The 17947-nt window shown below is 53.1% G+C and overlaps 1 protein-coding gene across 4 annotated transcripts in view; it reads left to right on the top strand.

Moving 5' to 3' along the window:
* The first annotated feature begins 5047 nt into the window (after positions 1 to 5047).
* The window catches only part of TCERG1 (transcription elongation regulator 1), a 29625-nt gene continuing 16725 nt past the window's right edge, over positions 5048 to 17947 (top strand). For 2 of the 4 annotated variants that reach the window (XM_077186512.1, XM_054642916.2), the window contains exons 1-7: positions 5048 to 5153; positions 5981 to 6206; positions 8800 to 8952; positions 9048 to 9285; positions 11823 to 12065; positions 15628 to 15690; positions 16923 to 17120. In XM_077186512.1, the coding sequence (XP_077042627.1) occupies positions 5080 to 5153; positions 5981 to 6206; positions 8800 to 8952; positions 9048 to 9285; positions 11823 to 12065; positions 15628 to 15690; positions 16923 to 17120 (1195 nt within the window). In that variant the 5' untranslated portion in view covers positions 5048 to 5079. The remainder of the gene's footprint in view (positions 5154 to 5980; positions 6207 to 8799; positions 8953 to 9047; positions 9286 to 11822; positions 12066 to 15627; positions 15691 to 16922; positions 17121 to 17947) is intronic. The other 2 variants (XM_077186513.1, XM_054642917.2) reach the window with 2 other exon arrangements.

Raw genomic sequence — 17947 nt, 5'->3', positions numbered from 1 at the left:
AGCAGGGTGCTGGGGCCAGTGTGGGTCACTGTTTGTCAGTGTTGGAGGAGAGAGATCTCTGTCCATTTACTCTGGACAGCTGGGAAGGGAACCAAGGCACCACCTTCCATCAGAGCTCAGCATTCGGAGCTCAGCGAGGGGAGTGAATAACTCAGTCCCTGTTTGGAGTGGAGAGGTCTTTGGTTTCAGTGGAATCACCTTGGTGCAGCTCCCCATATCGCTGTGCTTGGGGTGGATGCTCCCGCCGGGTAGGTGAGCCGCTCCGGGTCAGCCCAGGCGAAAGCCCCTGGAGGGGCGGGCACGCAGCGCTGTCCCCTGCCAGCGGGGCATGTGTGCCAGTCGTGTAGGATTAGTGGCTCCATGCTGCAGTCAGGTTGAACGCCACGTGCAGGCACGTTAACATGGAAAACACATTAGCCCCCGCCGAGGAAACCTGAGCAAATTGGCCACGAGATGAGGCATCCTGGGATTTCACACCGATGCCATTCCTGAGACAGGACAGCCGAGCCGGGGCCTGAGGAGCGGGTTGGCTCCGGTTCGCCGCAGTCCCGGGCAGCCAAAGGAGCGGCGGACGGGAGCAGCCCCTGGAATGGCACGGAGCCGTCAGCGGCCGCAGCGCCGGGGCCCCCGGGCCCCTGCGAGCCCCCGCCCCGCCGCGGGAACGGCAGCGAGGGCGCGTCCGGCCGCAGCTCGGAGCCAGCCCTGAACCTCATGAAATATTAACCCCGAGCCGGAGCGCGCCTGGTCTCCGGGGGAAGGAGGCGCGTTCGCAGCGCTGCGGGGACGATGTCACGCGCGGCCAGCACAAACCCGCGTGTCCTGCGGGGAGGGGACACGGAGGAGCCCCGGCTGTCCCCTCAGCCCAGCCCGCGCCACTGCCTGCTCTGGGGCAGCACGGGCCGGCTCCGGGAGCCCGGCCAGCCCCGTCCGGACCGGGGGAGCCCGGCCAGCCCCGTGCGGGACAGGGGGAGCCCGGCCAGCCCCGAACCGGACCGGGGGAGCCCGGCCAGCACCGTCGGGACCGGGGGAGCCCGGCCAGCCCCGTCCGGACCGGGGGAGCCCGGCCAGCCCCGAACCGGACCGGGGGAGCCCGGCCAGCCCCGTCCGGACCGGGTGCGCCTCGGGCTCCGGGGGACGGAGCTCCCGCAGCCCGGAGGAGAAGCCCGCGGCAGGACGGGCTGGAGGAGGGCGCTCGGGGGGACCAGAACCCGTGGTCAGGAGCCGGAGAAGAGCCTGGCATGAGAAGGGAAGCGAGCACGGCATCTCCAAGCCCGTGGGAAGCCCCCGCCTGCTCCGGCCAGCAGCCCCAGCCGCGGCACCGAGCTGCTCGGCTCCGCAGCCGAGGGACCCGGCTCTGAGCCCGTCCCGTGGCCCGTTCCGTGCCCCATTCCGTGCCCCATTCCGTGGCCCGTCCCCGGGCCGGCGTGGGGCCGGCGCGGCCGCGGCAGCGGCGCGGAGAGCACGGGAGAGCGGCAGCACCCAGGCACATCAATATTTCATAAAATGCCAGCAGCAACGGAGGGAGAGAGGGACGGGGAGCAGAGCAGAATATCGCACAGCTTTTTACTGGTCTTTTTCTATTAGTGTCAGCTCTGCGGCTGGTTTCAGACAGGAGAACTTTCCCCGCACGCTCCCAGAATTTCGGGGTGTGGCCGAGCGCCCTCCCGGCCAGGCTCCGCTCCCAGCTCTGCCCTGGCTGATGCAGCCACGGGACTCCGACGCTTTCAGAAGACTCGCAGGGCCAGTGGCACTGTCCCCGCTGGCCAAGGAGCGGGGAGAGGCGCTGTGCTGCCGGCAGCCGGGCTGGCTCTGCCCTGCTGGGCTCTTTGCAGCCATCACCTCGCTTGGGCTAACCCCTGCTCTGACTCAGGGCACCTCCCAGGCCTCCCGCCCATCTGCTGCTCTTACCATGGCTGAGCCTGCACTCCCCTTCCCCGTGTAGGAGGGAATCTGCAGGCTCCATGTGTAGAGACAAATGAGATGTTTTCAGGTAAATACAGGGAAAGCCTGGGACCAAACCGGGGAGCTCCGTGCCCAGAGCCTGGGTGCAGCACACTGAGCCATGCTGTGCCCAGGACAGGGAGGTGCCCTGTTAAATTTCAGTAATGCCCAGACCCATTTGCTCCCCACAATGCCCAGATGATGCCTCACATGCCCTCAGAACGGGCCAGCCCAGCTCCAAGGCCAAGCAGGGACACAGCAGCCATGGCCCCCAAGGTCCCCGTGGCTGGAGGGGATGGGGGGACCCCCAATGGCTTCAGCCCCAGCAGTGAACCGTGAGGGGGCTGGGAAATCGGGGGCACCTCGGCGCCAGCAGGAGCCTCCCCCTCTGCCACCCCCAGCACGGGGGCATCTGGGGCTCTCCCCGGCAGATGCTGGCACCGCAGCAGCCCAGAGGCCCTGCAGACAGCCCAGGGCAAAATTTTTAATTTGTCATCACACTTCAACCTGAAATCTGAAAAAATTAAAAAAGAATGGCAGGATGTTGGCGTCTCTGAGACGACACAGCCCCACAGCTGCTGCAGCTCCACGGCAGGGGCCAGTGCCAGCAGTGGGAGCCACAGAGCTCAGGGGCTGCCACACTAAGCCAGAGGGAACCTTGGAGCAGAAACCAGCCCACGGCACAGAGCTGCAATGTGGATGAGGAACACCACTCACCTTGGACCAAGAAAACACAAGAACATGGGCAGGTTTGAGAGGGAGCACCCACCCTGGAGGGTTTCAGGACTCCTTCCTATATGCCTGGCAGAGAAGTCAGACTGTGTCACAAACACCCTTTTAAAAACTACAGAGATCCAAATATTTGAGGAAGTTCCTGGTTTAAAACCTCCCTGGGAACAATTTCTGGGGCAGCAGCAGCAGCAGGGGCAGCAGCACAGCAGCTCTGTGCTGGTATCTGGCACAGCACAGCCAGCAGCTTTCCAGCCAGGGACAGGGCCTGGGGAGGACTGGCAGCACAGACAGGGATTCCAGGGCTGCAGACTTCTCTGGAAAACCTGGACACCCAGTGTACCCACAGCCATTTGCAGAATTCCATCAGCAGATCCACTGGCTCTGCAGTGGGTGTGGGTGTGTTTGGGATTCCCTGGAGAGATTTCCCCTGGCTCCAGAGCTTGCCACAGCTCCATTCCCCAAGGAGCACGGCCAGCAATATCCTCCCAGCTCCAGGAGCAGTGTCACAGCTTCCTGAGGGATTAACAGAGCCTCTGCTCAGTCCCCTGGCACCTGCACCCCAGAGCCCACCAGGAGCCAGGGAGGGTGTCCAGGCAAACAGCGAGCTGAGCCACTGGAATTCTTGTTTTCAATGAAATCCAGGGAAGTGAGTATCAATCACAGTAAATTGTACTGCTGCCAGGAGCCACGTCCTGCAGCACAGGGAGCTGCCAGCAGATTCGTCAAAGCGACTCATGTTTTGCAGCTCACATTAACTACCTGCTCCTGAAGGAGCTGCAGTTCGACAATTCCTGACTGGAACGTTGTGAGAACACAAAGGTGAGGGGGCTGGCGTACAGCAGCAGCTCCAGCCCCCCCGAACCTGCGAGAGGGCCCTGCAGCTGCTCCTGCTAGCTTGGCATCAATAAAACATGGAGACAACCGGGGAGCGGGGAGATAAAAGAGGATGAAAGACGCGGGGAAGACAGGCAGCCCAACGGTGTGCGGGGGATTTGAGCACTCGTGGGCAAAACCGGTTTTAAAGTCTGCCATCAGAAAGGGCCGGGGAGGGGGATGCGGTGGGGACGGGGCGGGAGGGACACCCGACTGCATCCCCTGCCCTGGCACAGCGAGCGGGCACCGTGCCCCGCATCCCCCGGCACTGAGCCCCTGGCTGCACCACCCGGACACCGAGCAGGACACACGGGCAGCCCCAGCACACCCTGACCTGCCCCACACCCTCACCGAGGCAGCAGCCTCAAGCCAAACACTCGAATAAAGACCCCGCCGCAAACTCAGAGCGTGCAAAAGTCTCTGTGGCTCAGCACCGCCAAAAGGCCCCCCCGCAATTCCTTATTGCCATGATCTAAGCAAAGACAGATCTTTTTATTGAGAGCAGGAGAGGAATGGGAAATGTGGGATCACAGAACAGCTGGGGACGGAAGGGCCTGACGGACGGTCACCACCGGACTGTGTCCCGGGAACGCGGCCCTGCCCTCGGCCATCCGGGGGCTCCTTGGCACCGAGCGCTGCAGCCGCCCCGCTTGATGTCCCCGCCGTGCCGCACGCTCTCCGTGCCGAGCGCTCTCCGCACGGCTCACCCGTAACTCCGGGCTTTCCCGGTGTCGCTGCCGAGCGTCCCCAGGAGGAGCCGCTCGCTCTCCCGTGCCAGGGTGCGGGTCACGGGCACCCGGGACAGGGCGGGCGCAGGCGGGCGGTGCCTCCCCCGCTGCTCCGTTCTCGTCCCGGTCCCGCGTGCTCCCGGGCGGACTCGCCACGCTCCTCGGAGGCCCCCGCATCGCCCGGACCCCCGAGACCCCGCGGACTCCCGGATCCCCCTGGACTCCTCGGACCTCTCGGACCCCCCGAGCCCCCCGGACCCCTCGGAGCCCCCGGACTCCCCGGACCCCCAGGATCCCCCGCATCCCCCGGACCCCCGCATCCCCCGGAGCCCCCCCCCAGACCCCCCGGAGCCTCCCCGGGACCCCGGAGCCCCCGTGCGCACAGCGCCCCCTAGCGGCCGCCGGGCTCCCCCTCCAGGATCGTTCATTGGCTCCGTGATCCGTGACGTCACGGGGCGGGACATTCCCTATTTGGTTGCGGGGGGGGGGGGGCGCGCACCGCCGGCTGCGGGCGGTGATTGGTGCACGCGGTTCCGACCGCTGTTTGGATGCTGCTCCTCCCCTTCCCTCTACGGCGTGAGAGTCACTTCCGGTTCTCTCCCCGGGTCGCGCCTCACGTGACCCCAGGCGCGAGCGGCGCGGGCCAATCGCGGCGCGCCCGGCTCCCCCCATTCAAAGCCGGCGGGCGCGGCGGCCAATGGCGGCGCGGGCTCGGCCCCGCGCGCGCTGACGGGCGGGCGGGGCGGCCAATGGGAGGCGGCGGGGCCCGCGCGGGGCGGGGCGGGTGCGCGCGACGGTGGCGGCCATGGCGGAGCGGGGCGGCGGCGGCGACGGGGAGGCGGCGGCAGCGGCGGGCGAGCGCTTCGGCACCGACCTCCGGTACGGCTGGGCCAGGCCGGGCCGGGACTTGGCTGCCGCGCGGGGCCGGGTGCGGGGGGGCGGGCGGCAGGAGCTCTCCCGCTTCCTTTCCCGGCCCCGCGTGCGGCGGGACGGGCCCTGTTCCCGCTCGCCGGGCCGAGGCCGCTCCGGGGCGGGGGCCGGCGGGGCGCGGACACACCGTGTCTGGCGTGGCCCTCCGTCTGATAACCTTGGGTTCTCTCGGGTCTGTTCCCCATGCGCTTGTGGTACCGCAGTGCGCTCAGGGGCGGGTGAAGCCGTCCCCGGGCCCCGGGGGAGCCGCTCCGAAGCCGTTCTGCCCGCTCCTGAAGGCTGAGGGCTCTCCGAGAGCCCGTGCGAGGGCCAGGCTCCGCCCGCAGGGACACCGAGTCCCCGGCAGCCCCTGGCAGAGCCGGCCCCGCCGGGCCCCGCCGGCTGCCGCGGCTCGGGACGCACCGGCAGCCCCTGGCAGAGCCGGCCCCGCCGGGCCCCGCCGGCTGCCGCGGCTCGGGACGCACCGGCAGCAGGAGCCGGAGCCCCGGCCGTGCTCGGGGAGCTCCGGCAGATAAGGAAGGATGCGCTTCCTAGGGGCTGCGTACCCCATCCCAGCTTTGGGTATCCACTAACATGGGGGGAAATTCACTGTGAGGACTGATAACCCTGAATTGTGTAGCAGAAGTGCATCTTGAGATAGTTGCACAGTTGACTTCACCCACTAAACACGGCATGCTGTGCTCTGCTGTTGGTGCCGCCCGGGTTTCCCGGTCCCGGTCCCAGCGGTTTCCTCGCCGGCAGCAGCAGTGACCGTGTTCCCGTGCCTCTCTCCCCAGGATGGCTCAGCAGCAGGCGCTGCGGTTCCGCGGCCCCGCGCCGCCGCCCAGCGCGGTGCTGCGGGGCCCCCCGCCCCTCCTGCGGCCGCCCCCGCCCTTCGGCATGATGCGGGGCCCTCCTCCGCCGCCCCGGCCCCCCTTCGGCCGGCCCCCCTTCGACCCCAGCATGCCCCCGATGCCGCCGCCGGGGGGGATCCCCCCGCCCATGGGGCCTCCACACCTACAGGTAAGGAGTTCTCCTGGGCTCGTTAAGTGGATTTAGGGATTTTTCGTTTGTTTTCACACGTGGAAGTGTCCAGCTCTGGGCCCCTCAGTTTCAGGAAGCACATGGAGGTCTGGAGCGTGTCCAGAGAAGGGCAGTAAAGCTGGTGGAGAGTCTAGAGCACAAGTTTGATGAGAGCAGCTGAAGGGTCTAGGGGGGCTCAGCCTGGACAAAAGGGGGCTCAGGGTGATGCTGGAGTCTCCATCCCTGGAGGTGTCCAGGCAACAATGGGACATGGCACTGGGCTGGGTGACAAGGTGGGCATTGGGCACAGGTTGGACTCAATGGGCTGGGAGGTCTTTTCCAATGTAATTGATTCTGTGATTGTGTGGAAATAGTATGAGAACGGAAATGGGTGAAGGAAACAGCAAGGCAAGATGAGAACACAGGGCTCAGGTGTGGTGTTACACACCGCTGCATACCTGTGGTGTGCAAATACAGCTTCTGCTCAGCTCCTCTGCTGCTAAATTGATGGATGCTTCAAGGTCTTGTGTCTGATTTTCTGAGGCCTGAACAGTTTGCAAGGGACAGCACCTTTGTGAATGAGAAATGGATTGTTTTAATTGCCTTGTGCTGATATTTAATTGCTTTGTGGGGGTGCCTTCCCATTAGGGCAGTGTCAGTGCTGTGTGGGCTGTGGGCAGGCTGAGGAGCTGAACGGTCCCACGTGCCATTATTGATTAAATCCACTATTTTAATTGCAGTTTGGAAAACCAAGCAGAGTTACTTTGGATCCCAGGCCTGGCTGTGGGTGTCTCCTGTGTTTGATTTCCACCCAGGGTGTGCTGCTGCTCCCGGCTGTCACACAGGCCGTGAGCTCTGCAGCTCCTCAGCAGCACCAGCTGTGGCTGGGATTCTGAGCTGGGCTGGGATTCTGAGCTGGGCTGGGATCCTGAGCTGGGCTGGGATTCTGAGCTGGGCTGGGATCCTGAGGTGGGCTGGGATCCTGAGCTGGGCCGGGATCCTGAGCTGGGCCGGGATCCTGAGCTGGGCCAGGATTCTGAGCTGGGCAGGCACTGAGCTGGGCTGGGATTCTGAGCTGGGCTGGGATTCTGAGCTGGGCTGGGATTCTGAGCTGGGCAGGCACTGAGCTGGGCAGGCACTGAGCTGGGCTGGCACTGAGCTCTGCTCGGGGCTGGCTGCACTCCCTGCCCCGTGCCCGGCCAGACGGGATGGTGACAGCCTGTGGTCACAATGGGGGGAGCTGTGCTCAGGGCTCAGGCTGTGCTGGCACCCTGGCTGCACACCTGGCACCGAATGCCCACGTGGTTTTACTCCTGGACTGGGGAAAGGAGATGTAGCAGGTGGAAGGGGGGCTTCTTCTCATTGGACTCTTCATACAGTTGTAGCAGCAAGAAAGAAGAAGCTCATGGTAAAGCAGGTGCAAGAGCTGTTGGGGAGGAACAAGGGAGAGAATGCAGGTTGCAGTTGAATTGAGAGCTTTTTTTGTTTGTGTAGAATGCCATCCATGCACTCTTGGCTTCCTTTTTTAGTAGTATTTAATGCAAATGATTGTTACTAGTTTGGTATGTGGATTTAAAGAGCAGTTTAAAACAGCACCCTTAGGGCAGAAAGTTGGATCTCAGGGCAGCTCCCAACAGAAGCCAAGGACGTGGCAGCACTGGCAGCTGCCAGGGGTACAGCTGCAGTTGTGGGTGCAGCTTGTCACCGAGCCACCCCCTCCCTGTGGCACTGGAGCCCTGGGTGTCCCAGCAGCAGGGCTCAGGGTGACACTCACAGCTGGAGTGATGGGGACAATTAGGGCAGCTGTAGGTGTTTGCAGAGTAAGCCAGAGAACTCTGTGAGCTCTGCCATCTGTTTTACAGGAGTGTTCACTGTACTTGTTGCATATAGGGAATTTTGGACAGTCCAAGTAAATAAGTAAAATGAAAGAATTGAATGTACTTTGAATTCCAAACAGGTGTTCAGGCTTTCAGGTAACTGTGTGCAGGACAGGTCAGAATTTCTTATCATGCAATAATGAACATGTAATTTTGCCATATTTGTGTTTTAATTGGCACTAGCTAGAATTTTAGTTAGTGAGAAATTTAGGAGTATAATGGATTTTAATTAAGCTCACTGCTCAGCTGTACTGACAAACTGGGTGCTTACTTGTAATTTAGGTTTTTTTAACCTATCTTAATTCCTGGGAGGGACGTCGAGATTCTGGGATATTTGGTTCACAGATGGTGATGTCTGAGCAGCAGCTATTTGGGAACAGCTCTTCCATTCTTTCTCTTCCTTCCATTGAAATATTTTCTCCTTTCCAGGAGAGGACTTTTGGACTTTGACCACGTTTCTGTTCATTCCACCTTTTGTAGGTGCCTGGATGTTTGTATCTCAGAAGTGATGGCTTCAGCTGTTCTGCCATGGGTGGGGGGTTGGCAGGAAGCACATTCCCTGATCTGGGAGCCCTGGATTGTTAGGGAAGCTTCCAAGCCTGGCACAGCTGTCCTTACTGTTCGTGTAGTGTGTGCTGTTTCTCTAAGAAAGGAAAACTGCTTGATATGACATTGTTGTTATCATTATCATCATTATTGTTATTATATGCCTTTAGAGACCACCATTTATGCCTCCTCCCATGGGTAGCATGCCACCACCTCCTGGTATGATGTTCCCTCCAGGAATGCCGCCGGTCTCTGCGCCGGGAACACCAGCAATGCCCCCAGCTGAGGAGATCTGGGTAGAGAACAAAACTCCAGACGGGAAGGTGAGCTGGGTGCCGTGCTGGGAGCCCGGGCAGGGCTGGGGTGCCCTGGGTCACTGTCCTGCAGTGAGCTGTGGCTCACAGGCCGCTCTCCCCAGGTCTATTTCTACAACGCACGCACGCGCGAGTCGGCGTGGAGCAAACCGGACGGGGTCAAGGTCATCCAGCAGTCAGAGCTGACGCCCATGCTGGCAGCCCAGGCCCAGGCCGTGGGGGCCTCCACCCCCACCACCAGCAGCCCTGCATCGGCAGCATCTCCATCCACCTCCTCCAGCACGCAGTCCTCCACCACCTCCACCACCACCACGGCCACCTCGGTGTCCCAGACCAACTCCAGTGAGTACCTGGGCATCTCGGCCTTGCCGTGGTGGGAGCTGGTGGTGGGGTTGCTGCATGGGGAATTGCTGCAGCAAAGCATGGGTATTCAGGACAAAGTTGTTTCAGCATGGAGTGTGAATTTAAAGTACAGGGTTTAGTCCAGAAGAACCTTGCATGCAAACTTCTTTCTCCCCAGTCTCAAAGAATTCTTCAGGTCTTCGTTAATTTTTCTTCTGCTGTTATCACATCATCTCAGAGCTATTACACATCTATTTCCTTTCAACTACAAATAGAGCTAAATTGTTTTTAAAAGTGTTTCACAAGAAATGTTGATCTGATGTAGGAGTTTAGTTGTAGCAATTTCCTCGTTTTCTCCATGGCATCTGTTCCTGTAGGCTGGGTCTCAGAGCTGCTGCTCTGTGAACATTGGTTGATTACAGAATAGAGTTTCTTTGTTGTATTAGTTTTATTAGCATTACTCCTCTGCCTAAGCCTTCTCAGTTCCTATTTTCTAGAGTTCCACAAAGACGAAAAAAAATGTCCTTGGAGCCATTTTTGTTCATTTGTGACCTTTGAATGATAGTCTGGAGATTACTGCTGCTTCCATGGACTGAGCCTTTGCTTGTAGGGGTTTTCCAAGTAAGGAGAGGGGACTGAATGGTGCAGCATACACATAAATGCATGGCTGTGCACACACCAGCGTGGTTTGCAGTGCCCTTTGGCACCTGTGTGCTGCCCAGGTGCCTCAGTGTATGTGGATAGAGGTGTGTGTTAAGTACTGTGGGTCTGTTTGCTGTGAGTGGATCAGCAGCAAACGGTGAGTGAGGTCAGTCCCCGTGCCCAGAGCCAGGTGTGCAGGGCAAGGAGCAGCTCAGAGAATGTCCTGTCTTGCATGCAGGGCTGCAGACAGGCACCATTGGTGCTGGCACTGGCACATTGGGCATTGTAGCTGCAGTGGCTCAGAGGTGTGCACTGAGCCAGGCCAGAGAGTGTGCAGGAGGTGAGCTGTTCCAACTCCTGCTGTGGGGCAGAGTTGCATCCTCTGGAATTCATCTTTTTCCTCTAACAGGCGAGACAAGTCAACTGAACTCGCCATTTAACCTGAACCTCAGAATCTCTGTGTAAGAGGGAGTCAAATTTAGGTAACCCTTCAATTCTGCTTTCATTAAAGCTGGAAGGAGGACACGTCACTAGAGTAGCAGAGAACTTGTATTGCTCAAAGCATTTTAGGGCTTCTGTTTAATTTGAAGGGTAACTCAGAACGGTGTTAATTCGCTGTGTTGAACTATGGTCTGCTCTAATTGTTGTGCTGAGTAACAAGTCAGGTGGGAGGTCAGTGTCAGCTCCTGACCCAGTGGCAGGCTGGGGACAGCTAGTCATGCTTTGGGAGCAGCACTTTATGCACCTTCTCTGAGTTGAATTTCCTGATGTTGAATGCTGACAATCTGTTCCACTTCTACCTGTTCTATCTGCTAAACTTTGTCTTTGCTTCCAAGAACTGTTACTGTTGGTGTCTGTGCCTAGGTGATGAAATTTTATAATTTGAAATAATTTTATAACTCTTAGACTTGACCTGTAAAAACAACCCTGGGACTTCTGGCTGAGCTTCATTCTTGCCTTGTACTGATTTGACCTAGGTCTTACAAATCACATACTGACTGTCTGCTCTGTTTCCCTAAATGTTAGGCACTGCTAAGAACTCTGAAACGCTTATCAAAAGATCAAAAACCTTTATTTAAATATGCTAATGCTGGTATATTGTTTGGAATGTTTCTGGTAGTAATAGAAAATGCACGGTGTGCCCATTGGAATATGGCTGTAAATTGGTGTGGTTTCTTTATTTTTTTTTCTTTTTCCCTTCACCTCTGCACCAAATCTTCCAGAGTGAGTTTGCAAGTTTAAGCAGACTTGTCTCAAGTTCCTGTTGGCCTGTGCTGTGAGACTGTTTGCTCCCAATTAAAACAATTTGAAATTGAAACCAGTCATGCTGCAAGGATTATAGAACTGAATGCCAGTTGTGTGTTTTCCAGCTGGGAGGCACTGAAGACTAAAAAGTTCTTGCAGCTCTTAAAGAAAAGTATTTTCCTTTTCCTTACTTATTTACACATTTTTATTGCTATTTTCCTGCTCTGGGGGTGCAGCCCAGCATAGTTTAAGGCAGACTGCTGTCATGCACATGCTGCTGCTGTTAAAAGCAGAACCTGTGTTCGTGTAACACAAGGACAGCCTGTTGCCATTGGAAACTTGCTGTAATGTTCTGTTTCTGTGAACAGAATAGAACCTAATTTCAGCCCGGGTTTGTCCTTTAATACAGCCCTGCTTCTGCTGTAGAGACATGTTAAGTGGAAAGAATGGGACAAATTGAAATTGGAAATTGACTTTCTTTGTGAATATTTAATGTTCCAGAGAAGGCCAAGTATTTTTGTCCAGGAGTGTCTTCCTGCTGCTTATATCCGAGCATAGCTGCTGTGTACCGGGAAACAGAGCGCCAGTATGTTTGCAGCAATATATTGCAGTGTCTAAGATACAAGGTGTTCTTTGTGTTTTTTTATCAGCACCTACCACACAAGACCAGACCCCGAGTTCGGGTGTTTCAGTTGCCACACCATCAGTCAGTGTTTCAACCTCTGCTCCTTCTGCTACACCTGTGCAGACTGTACCCCAGCCAGTCCCACAGACATTGCCTCCTGCAGTTCCTCATGCAGTACCTCAACCAACTGCAGCAATTCCTGCTTTTCCACCAGTAATGGTACCTCCATTTCGTGTCCCCCTTCCTGGCATGCCTATTCCACTTCCAGGTAAATTGGCAAACTGTAATTGTCTTGTCTGCTACATGTCCATGTTGTCAGTTGTTTGCACTCATGTGTCCACTGTGTACAGAACTTGCCTGGATCCTCTCCTCAGAGTATCTCTGAAAGAATTCAGGGTTAGCAGACAGACTTTTTAATTAACAAAGAACATATATTTTTGAGCATTACATTTTACTAGCTGCAATATTGCTTTAATTTTTTTCTACTTACTTGATTTAGATCTGAAGTTCTTGTGCATAAATATTCACTAGGACATGGATGAGCAGGAGGAATTGCCATGGAAATCATGACCCCACTGATATAAGGTGTTCCCAGTTCTCTTAGGCTGCAGCCATTGGGTAGGATGCTGAGTGTTAAGGTGTGACCTGAGGACCATAATGAGGCATTTAGGGTGCCAGTGTGTTGTTATTCACAGGCTTTAGGTTTAAAGAACATAGACAAGGAAACTTAGATGGCAGCACACTTCTTCTGGATAGATCATAGTTGCTTAAATTTTTATGAAATATTTAAGTACATAAGGAAGGAATTTTAGGCTGGTGAAGTGTTGGACTCGCAGCCTGTAGTTGTTGCAGAGGCTTCCCAGAGATCACTAATGACACCTAGCACTTACACACCACCTTTCATTTGCACAAATACCACTGAGTTCCTGTTCTGATACTAAATTGATGTGTTTCAGTGCACAGAGGCACTAAGCATACACCAGGAACTGATGACTTTGTCTTGCAGAGGGAGGTAGGAGACTGCAGTTGTATTGGATCCAAGTTAGTTTCAGATTTGAAAAGACAAAAGAAGCAGCTCTGAGCAGCATCTTGATGTTTCTGACTGTACAAGCTGAGTGAGGTAGCTTTGCTGCTGTCCTCCTAATGCAGCCACCCAGTGGGTGTGGAGGGAGGCCTTCACCTCCCCACCAAATTGCATGGATGAAAAGTAACCCTTCAGAAAAGTAGCCCTTCACTCCTTTGATGAGAGAAAAAAGCCTGAAAGCAGTTAAAGTGCTGACTAGAAGAGAGCACCAGCTTTTAGCTGCCTCTGCTTTTAGAATAGTCTTCTAAAATAACTGGGCAAAGCTACTTTAATCTGTATTGGCCTGAAAAGGAAATTGCAGTGTAGTACTCTTTGGATTAAACCAGGAAACAAATACTATTCTGAATGTGATATTCCAGGCTGAACAACAAATGAATAAAGGGTAGGAGAAAGAAGTCTGTTTATTGATGGGGTTTGCAGGAATAATCAAAACAGTTAAGCCTTAAAGATGATCAGCTGAGTGCCCTCAACTGCCATTTCTAACCTTGCCAGCAAGGGACCAGCATGGAATAAAGGGCCCTTACACACTGTGAGGGATATGATCTATGCAGGTGTGACCTGTGGGGTAAAATGGGATGGTCAGGACAGTAGAAATGTGCCAGTGGAAATGGAGATTCTGGGTGTATGCCCACATTGGGCTTTATTGTGAGCTCTCACCCAAAAAAGTTTTGGGAGTAATGCAGTACAGGAGCAAAGACAGAGTAGGAACATCAATCTCCTGAAACTCATTTTTAAGAATTATTTTTTTCAGCACTTCCTGGTAAGAGGTCTTTGCTCTGACCATTTTTTCCTGTGAGCTGGGCTGCAGGTGGAACCCATAGCATGTAGGAAGGACACCTGGCTCCCACTAGTGGGTCTGATTTGTCAGTTTGCTTAGTTACAGAATGAAATCTGTCAGCTTCTTTCAGCTAATTTTGACTTGAGTTGGTTGGGATGGTTTCAAGCACTGTAAAAGAAAAGGAAAACTGTAAAATATTTTACAATAACAAGAAACAGAAGAGAAGTCAAATTACTTCAAGACAGTATCAGTGAAGTCAGAAGGTCATGTGAAGGTTAGGCTATAGATGTTTGGGGCTTTCAACACCAGGTGTGATAGCAGCCAGAGGATTTGAAGTCACAGGGACAGAGCTGAACAATACCAATGTCAGGTGATTTCAAAGTTAATCTCTGTGTTAAACTGTAGTAAGAAGGAGAAATGGAAGAGTTTGTTAGTGATATCTCATAATCTCAGATCTTAAAAAGTAAGTCTGCTTTCTCTCAATTCCTATGTTTTAAGTCAGTTTTATGTTTGGGAATGACCTTGGCAGCAGAAACAGCTTGGGTGTTTGCTCAGTCTAATCTATGCTGCAGCATCCCTAACTCCAGCAGGTGTTTTGTAATCCCCAGATAGTGTTATTTGTACTGACTCATGTTGGAGACATGCTGTAACTTCCTTAACAAAACGAATTTTCAGGTCCATTGTCAAGTATATAACATGATCACCCTTCCAGTTTAGGCAAACACTTCAATCAGTGCTGTTTGAGTTGATGTTTTCATGTCTCAGTTCAATACATTTAAAAAGAAAACTAGTTGCAATTCTCTCATTGAAATTATTTTTTAAAAACATTACAATTTTGTCTTCTCACGAATTTATTTTCAAATAATTGGCAGTATTTATGTATGCTCTGCATACTAGATCTCTAATGACCAAATCCAGAGACTACTTTGGTTTAAACAGGGGTTTAATTTCACTTTCCACTGGAGCATTTCCCACCTCACATGATGAATTTGAACTTTTGAAGGGAAGTGTTTCAGTTTCTGAGCATCCAGACTGGACCAGCCAGAGAGCACTTCTACAGTTGCCTTCTACACCCAAAATGGAGGTTTTGGAAATGCATTCCCCTCAGCCTTGTCTGATTTCCCACTGATTTTGATCTGATCAAAGAGGATGAGCTGCTTGCCTTTTTGTGCCTTTTTGTGCCATTTCTAACTCAGCTGGAGAGCTGGAGAGCAGACCAGTGCATGGTGCCACCTCTTTCAGGGCAAGTTTTGGCTTTTAAAGCATTTTCAGCTCATGCCATTCTTGATAATGAAAAATAAAGGAAATGTCCCTGACCTAGTGCAGCTCTGTGTACCTCTGTCTGCAGCTTCATTGCTTTGATTTCTTTTACTCCCTCTCTTCACCTCCAGCCTTGATGCAGTGACCCTCCTACCCTCAGCTTTCCCGCTGGGTTGCACTTGGCTGCCCACCCTGCCCTGCTTTGCTGCTCTGACTAGTTCAGACCTGTCCTTCTACCCTTACTCTGCTCTCTGAACTCAGCAGCAGACTGGGAGCCTCAAAGCCCGTTTTGTTGTGCTGCTGCTCCCCACAGGTCTGTCCCAGCAGGGGCTGCCTGTGGAAGCAGCCCCATTGTGGGATATTTTCTTGTGGTGCTGCCCTACAAGGGGAGCCGCATTCCCCCTTGGATGAACTTAAACCCCTGAGTCTTCACTGAAATACATTTTTTCTTTTTAATGACATCCCAGTAACTTGCTAAGCAGCTGGTTTAACATAGGCAGAGACTGTTGCTGCAGGTTAAAATTAGTTTTATATTTGATCTGGCATAAAACGTTGAAGCAAAAGTAATTCCCATTATCTTGCTGGAAGGCTTCTCCTCTGCCAGCTGCAAGTGGCATTCCAAATTGTGGCAGGAAGTCAGTCCGTAGCAGCCCGTGGTAGCTGACGTCCCATGGCAGCTTTCCAACATGCTTCCTATCCGTTTTGCAGGTGTAGCAATGATGCAAATAGTCAGCTGCCCGTATGTAAAGACAGTCGCTACCACCAAGACCGGTAATTTCCAAACCCATCCTAGTTCGTTTTGTCTGTAAGTTGGCATGGTAGTGAATGTGGTTGTTTCTTTTATTTCTTTATTTGCTTCCCCACTTCAATGATTACATATACTTTATTTTCAAAACCAGTATAAATGAAATATCGTATTTGGTCAGGAGATAACTTCCCCAAATAACTGTTAGTGTCAGCTTATTCTGTACCCAGACTCCCATACAGTTTTCTGTAACCATTGAGTTCTGTAATGACTGTGACTCTCATGCCCATACTTAGTTCCTAGTTTCTTGTGTGAATTTTTGTTTTCCTGCTCCACATGTGCAGTGGCTGGCTGTGCTCGCATGTTGTGTGCGTGTCTGTGTGTCTGAGTGTGAACTTTCATATTTCAATTGTGGATTTACAAATACTCACTCACTGAGAACACGTTACGGCAGTGTGCAATGTGTGATTTCCGTTATTTAAAGTGAGACTTCCTCAGTGTTAAAGGCTCAAATTTATGATCTTGAAGTTCCAATCCTATCCAATTGGTTGTTCTAGAACTTGTCATTCCAAATCTATTCATTATCCTCAGTTTGTTGGGATGAGTGGAGAGTGAGGACACTGCAGCATTCTGGCTTTCTTATCTTTGGATATTTACTTGCCATTTTGCTTTAGGATTTCAATAAAATGGTTGTTTTTTTCAATCAGTTTGCAGTATTAAACAAACCCAACAATCTGATACTGTTTCATTCTCATCAGGTTTTATCCAAGGCTATGAATTAATGCCAGTATTTAAGATTTATCAGAGTTCTGTTCTATGTTCTATGGCTCAAATTCAATCCACTCTTGCCTTTTTTAAGAGCAATAGGAATATCTTGTACACCGGCAGCATAATTAAGCTGTGGAGTACACTTAACCCCAATTATTTGCTGCAGGCATCTGATAAAGACTTCTAATAAATAGAGAACCTTATTTTAAAATAATAGAATAAATGCCTAAAAGCTAACAAGCTTTGTGCTTTGCAGAATTAAACAAATTAATTAAAATCCAGTTTGCCTGGGAGTGGGCATTACTGATTGCAGAACACGGGAAAGAAATTTGGTAACAATGCCTTGCTTTCCAATTTAATTGTGAAAACAATCCTTCTGTTTCATTCTCCGGGTTGGATATTTGTGAGTTAAGTCAGTACGTGCTAGTGTTGGTGCTTAGGCCCTGCGCGCCGCTGACTGTCCCTTTCCTTGTTCCTTTTCCCTGCCCAGGAGTGCTGCCGGGCATGGCGCCCCCCATCGTGCCCATGATCCACCCGCAGGTGGCCATCGCCGCCTCCCCCGCCTCCCTGGCCGGAGCCGCCGTCTCCGAGTGGACAGAGTACAAGACAGCAGATGGCAAGACCTACTACTACAACAACAGGACCCTGGAGTCCACGTGGGAAAAACCCCAAGAGCTGAAGGAGAAAGGTACTTTGGGTGATTTTACTGCAGCTTTGTACTGGGAGCGTGGCTCAGACCGCCAGTGGTTGTGTTGGAAAGTGTGAGCGGTGTATTTCTAATCCCTGATCTCCCTTGAGAACACTTTGGAGTTCTGATTACAAGGATCCATATGAGTTGGTCTTCAGTCTGAAAGTTGCAGCATGTTTCCCACTGTACTGCAGGAGTGTTTGGTTCTAGAGTTGCTCCCAGATCTTGTGCCTAGGGCCAGTGCATGTTCCTGTGCCAGCAGAAAGCGAGTACCTCCCCTGCACACATGCTGGAGAAGGTTCCAGTTGCAGACAGAAAGTGAGGGGAATTGAGGGGAAAAGTCAGTCGTACCAAGGGCTGTAGACTAGGACAAAATGAAGATCGTTGTGCTGAATTTCAGATCTTGAAAAACTAAATATAAATAAAGTATATAAAGATAAAGTATAAATAGATTTGGAGTATGAAGTAAAATAATGTCACCTCCCCCTGTCCACATCTCTACACTGTGTTCATGTAAATGCACGTTAGATCCACGGGTGGATACAATTGCTCTTGTATAATAAATAAGGAGGAAGGGGAAAAAGTCCTGTGGCTCTTATATGTTCATAAAGTGTTTTAAGAAAGCAAATCCAAACAGTTGTGCCTTTTATTGTCTCCTGAATTTTTAGTTACAAGGAGTCTTTGTTTAGACAAATGCAGGACACTTACACTGCTGGTTCAATTAATGCCCATCTTCCTAATGAATCAGGTTAAATAGGTCTTTTTACTGAGATGACAGTATCTGAGACAGCAAATACTAATTTTGCTGAGAGAATATTAGATGTTCT

The sequence above is a fragment of the Agelaius phoeniceus genome, chromosome 15, assembly GCF_051311805.1.
Source record: "Agelaius phoeniceus isolate bAgePho1 chromosome 15, bAgePho1.hap1, whole genome shotgun sequence".
Classification (NCBI taxonomy): Eukaryota; Metazoa; Chordata; class Aves; order Passeriformes; family Icteridae; genus Agelaius; species Agelaius phoeniceus.
The sequence above is the reverse complement of the archived record's forward strand: the minus strand, read 5'-3'. Positions and strand labels throughout refer to the sequence as shown.